Raw genomic sequence first — 5,492 nt, forward strand, 5'->3', positions numbered from 1 at the left:
CCAGCCCGGGCGACAGAGCGAGACTCCGTCTCAAAAAAAAAAAAAAAAAAAAAGATTTCCAATATTCTGCTTTGATCTGTGCAAAGATAAACTTTACTGATTGTACCACTGTTTGGAAAAGTAGCATTCTTTTAAGGTCACATGATACTTGATAGACTTCCTGGAAAGTCTTTCTATATCAAAAAGTATATATATAAAAAATATATATTAAATATATAAATAATATATATATTAAAAGAATGTTCATGGCTTTTAAGTGGTGAGAATACTTGTTCTGCAGCCTGTCTATTGTCTCTTCCATTGACCTACCCTCTGGTGAGCAGTTTTTTTCTGATGCTAACCTTCCAGGGATGAGGAGAATTTCTGTGCCACTGTGCCCAAGGATGGACGTTCCTATTCCCCAACTCTCTTTGCACAGACAGTTCGAGTCTTGAAGAAAATAAATAAGCCTGGGAATATGATTGTGGCTTTCAGCAACTTGGCAGAGAGAATCAAGGTGAGGAAGAGGAGGATTTGTTTGCTGATTTCATTAAGAACCACATTATCAGCCAGGCACGGTAGCTCAAGCCTGTAGTCCCAGCTACATAAGAGGCTAAGGCTAGAGGATTGCTTAAGCCCAGGAGTTTGAGGCTGCGGTGTGCTATGATCATGTCTGTGGATAGCCACTGCATTCTAGCCTTGGCAAGATAGCAAGACCCCATCTCCTAAAAATCCACACAAAAAAATCAGATTGTCGCCTCAGCTGTGCTGATTTTTACCCTATTTCAGGGAGGAAAAGAGCATTGCCATGAGAAAATATAAACAGATGGTTCTTTTTGGTCAGTCACTTAGAACTATAATATTCTTAGTTTTATTCTTGTTAACATGAGAGTGAGAATAGACATTTAAGAAATCAGCTGGGTGCAGTGGCTCATGCTTATAATCCCAGCACTTTGGGAAGCCAGGGTGGGCAGATCACCTGATTTCAGGAGTTTGACACCAGCCTGGCCAGCATGGTGAAACCCCGTCTCTACTAAAAATACAAAAATTAGTCGGGCATGGTGGAGCGCACCTGTAATCCCAGCTACATGGGAGACTGAGGCAGGAGAATCACTTGAACCTGGGAGGCGGAGTTTGCAGTGAGCTGAGATCCGGCCACAGCACTCCAGCCTGGGCGGCAGAGCGCGACTCTGTCTCAAAAAAAAAAAAAAAAAGTAATGGCCAAGATCTGCTTCACTTGAGGGATCGGCCTAGCTGAAACTAAGAATTCAGACCCTGGTGACAGTATCCTCCACATCTGGGAGGGAAACGAATCACTTGAGAAGCTTCAAAAAGAATGATAATGCCTATTATTGACATCGGAATGAAGAAATGGTCACCCTCACACAGCTGCCAGAGAGCATAAAGTGGTAAAATCTTTCTGGAGGACAAGTTAGCCATATAAATATTTGTGTGTCTATACACACACACATGTACATATATGTATGTTAATCTGAGAAATATGCTTGAATCCTGGTTAAATATGGTGGATGTAACAGCCATTTATCTCTACTCCCTCTATAGCTCCACTGTCCAATTCAGTAGCCACTTGCCACATGTGGCTTTCAAGGATTTAAAATGTAGCTAGTCTGAATTGAGATGTGCTATAAGTATAAAATATGTACTGCAAGACTTAGTGTTAAAATGTGAAATCTGTCCATTTTTATACTGATTACATACTGAAATTATCATTTTTAATGTCTCAGCTAAATATAACAATAATCACCATTTGAGGAAATCCTCTAATGTGAAAAACAAATAGGTGAAAACTTTGTAAAAACTTTTTAAAAAAACTTTTTAATCTCAGAGGGATAAGAGAAGATATAGCAACCAAAAAACAAGAACAAAGAGGCAATGAAAGAGATTATTTAAAGAATAAGAAAGAGCTCTTGGATATTGAAATTTTTACCTCAGAAATGTTAAATATTCAGTAAAAGGGTTAGAAGATATAAATTCAAGGAACTCTTCTATGAACGTAGAACAGAAGGAAAAAGATGGAAATTAAAAGAGAAAGGATAAGAAACAAAGGATGCATCTAGGAAGTCTCAAAAGAAAAAAATGGAAGGAAGGAAGTTACCAAAGATACCAAAAAATCCCCAAGACTCAAAGATAGCCTCTAAATTGAAAGGGCTTGCCAAGGGCCCTGCACAGAGAATTTTTTAAAACCCACACTGAGGTATAACATTGTGAAATTTTAGGAAATCATGGTAAAAAGAAGACCCTAAAATATCCCAGAGAAGTCAGGTAATGTTACCATAGTTTAAGTATCAAAATGGCTTTGCACTTTCAACAGTGTCATTTGAAGCGGAGACACATTGCTGAGGGAAAGTAAACCTAGGAGGAGGAAGGTGGAATTCAACACAAGGGAGACGCAAAGGAGATTCCCAGGATGATGGTAAAAGGAGCTTGTGTGACTACTACATAGCAGCCCTGTAGAGCAAGCAGTCCAGGTTAGCAAAGGATAGAAACATCCAGAAAGAATGTTTCCAAAAACTAATCAGCAGCTAGAAATGACCATGTTGAGAGTTTTAAATTCCAATGGAGAGTTTGGAAAGAATTTAGTGATAAGAGGCTCTGAAAATAAGCAAATAAGCAAAAAGTTATACTAAAAAGGAACTATATACTTGTTAGGACAGCACATGGCTCTGCTGTGAATAATATTTACATAATTTTAATAACTAAATTATTTAACCAAAAATTTGACTATATATTGAGGGATTTGTGATAATGACTGAAACTGAAAAATCAACAACTATCAGTACCAACCAAACATAGCATTATGATACTATCTGGCTTGTTAAATTTGACATGTATAAATTTATGTTTTTTTAATTTTTGGAATTCATGCCCTATGACATAGCAGTTCCTTACAGATTTGTTAAGAAGAAGTGATAGGCCGGGCGTGGTGGCTCACGCCTGTAATCCTAGCACTTTGGGAGGCCGAGGCAGGCGGATCACAAGGTCAGGAGATCGAGACCATCTTGGCTAACACGGTGAAACTCCGTCTCCACTAAAAATACAAAAAATTAGCCAGGCATGGTGTCAGGCGCCTGTAGTCCCAGCTACTCGGGAGGCTGAGGCAGGAGAATGGCGTGAACCCAGGAGGCAGAGCTTGCAAAGAGCCGAGATCGTGCCACTGCACTCCAGCCTGGGTGACAGAGCGAGACTCCATCTCAAAAAAAAAAAAAGAAGAAGAAGCGATAGGCCTGGCGCGTTGGCTCACACCTGTAACACCAGCACTTTGGGAGGCCGAGGCGAGTGGATCACGAGGTCAGGAGTTCGAGACCAACCTGGCCAACATAGTGAAACCTTGTCTCTACTAAAATTACAAAAATTAGCCAGGTGTGGTAGCACGTGCCTGCAGTCCCAGCTACTTGGGAGGCTGAGGTAGGAGAATAGCTTGAACCCAGGAGGCAGAGGTTGCAGTGAGCAGAGATCACACCACTGCTCTCCAGCCTGGGCAACAGAGTGAGACTCTATCTCAAAAAAAAAAAAGAAGCGATGAGTCTACAAGATGTATCCACAATGAAGTTCATTGATAAGTGTAGGAAAAAACTGAAAATAGTAAAAATGTCCACCGGTAAAGACGTTAAATAAATAACTTATGGTGCAGTTACAACTGGAAAAGTCAGCCATTAAAAATGATGTAAAACAGGCCAGGAGCGGTGGCTCAAGCCTGTGATCCCACCACTTTGGGAGGCCGAGACGGGTGGATCACGAGGTCAGGAGATCAAGACCATCCTGGCTAACACGGTGAAACCCCATCTCTACTAAAAAATATGAAAAACTAGCCGGGCGAGGTGGCGGGCGCCTATAGTCCCGGCTACTCGGGAGGCTGAGACAGGAAAATGACATGAACCCGGGAGGTGGAGCTTGCAGTAAGCCGAGATCACACCACTGCACTCCAGCCTGGGCAACAGAGCGAGATTCCATCTCAAAAAAAAAAAGAAAGAAATTTAAGAAACCTCAACTAGAAGAGAAGGATGTGTACATTTATGTAAGATGTTTTTACGAAAACGTTTATGCACAGAGTTGCCAATAGATTTTAAAACCTAGGGTGTTAATACAGAATAACCTCTTTGGAAAAAAATACAAGATGAGTAGTTTTCAGTCACTAATTTTTATTTTCATTGTCTCTATGTTTGTAGTTAGTAGTTGGCTTCTATTGGAATATGCATACATTTTAAAGATTAAAATACTATATTGTATTTAGCTAAATCCCTTTGGTTAGAGTATGACAGCTCTATTAGCAGTTAAGAAGAAGGAAAATCATGGCACAAAAGTCTAATAGAAAACCTTCCTTGTTGCTGTCAGTCTTCCCTTCATTGAGTTTCTTTATTGAGTTGGACTTCATCTTTGGTTAGAGCTTGTTGCTGTCAGTCTTCCCTTCATTGAGTGTCTTTATTGAGTTGGACTTCATCTTTGGTTAGAGCTTAGCTAGGTGGATCCCTGAGGAACTCGAGTTGTGAAGGAATTAAATGTTGAAACAACTTTAAAATTCCTATACCTGTTTGTATCAAAAATCAAAAACTTCTTTTCATACACAGGCTGCATGAGTGACTCTAATTATGCAAACAGTACCCTCCTCCACTTCCCCTTCTCCGTCCCCTTTTGAATTATGGCATTTATAACAGAACTATTGCTAGATGGATGTTGTATGTGATGTATTTCTTTTCCTCCTAACATTTCAACCCATTTCTAGTGTGACTGCCAGCAGCTGAGCCAACTTAAAGGTCCAGAGTTGGGGCTCAATGCTTAATTTGTTCCCAGAATATCTATCTTGGCTTGTTTTTGAGAAAATGAAGCTCACATGTGTCACTATCACTGTCAAGGGTTATTAACGACCTGTTTTTTATTTTTGAGACAGAGTCTCACTCTGTCATTGAGCACACTGAATTCAGCTGCACTGTGAATTCACTTTAACTACCAGATGTTGTATACTCAGTCTCTTGCAGACCTCCAACAACAGGAAGAGGAAACCTATGCAGATGCCTGTGATGAGTTCCTGGATCCCATTATGAGCACACTGATGTGTGACCCTGTGGTGCTGCCATCTTCCAGAGTCACTGTGGATAGATCCACCATTGCAAGACATTTGCTCAGGTAAGCCAGTCCCAAAAAGCAGACTCAAGAGCACAGATATATATTAGTTTGCTATCTTTCTCTCCCAGGCACCTAATACAGTACTTTGCACTCAATAGATACCACATATTATTGATTTACTGATATGTTGGAAGGCATTTTGGTATCAATTGCTAGGATATAAACATTTCACAGCAAAACATTCTGTTAAGAAATGCTGGCCGGGCGCGGTGGCTCAAGCCTGTAATCCCAGCACTTTGGGAGGCCGAGACGGGCGGATCACGAGGTCAGGAGTTCAAGACCATCCTGGCTAACACGGTGAAACCCCGTCTCTATAAAAAATACAAAAAGCTAGCCGGGCGAGGTGGCTGGCGCCTGTAGTCCCAGCTACT

The 5,492-nt window shown here is 40.8% G+C and overlaps 1 protein-coding gene across 1 annotated transcript in view; it reads left to right on the forward strand.

Moving 5' to 3' along the window:
* UBE4A (ubiquitination factor E4A) overlaps positions 1 to 5,492 on the forward strand; it is a 58,397-nt gene that overhangs the window by 42,789 nt on the left and 10,116 nt on the right. The window contains exons 17-18 of the mRNA XM_011927036.1: positions 349 to 496; positions 4,964 to 5,121. Coding sequence (XP_011782426.1) covers positions 349 to 496; positions 4,964 to 5,121 — 306 coding nt within the window. The remainder of the gene's footprint in view (positions 1 to 348; positions 497 to 4,963; positions 5,122 to 5,492) is intronic.

This window comes from Colobus angolensis, unplaced genomic scaffold (genome assembly GCF_000951035.1).
Source record: "Colobus angolensis palliatus isolate OR3802 unplaced genomic scaffold, Cang.pa_1.0 Scaffold7, whole genome shotgun sequence".
NCBI classification, from domain to species: domain Eukaryota; kingdom Metazoa; phylum Chordata; class Mammalia; order Primates; family Cercopithecidae; genus Colobus; species Colobus angolensis.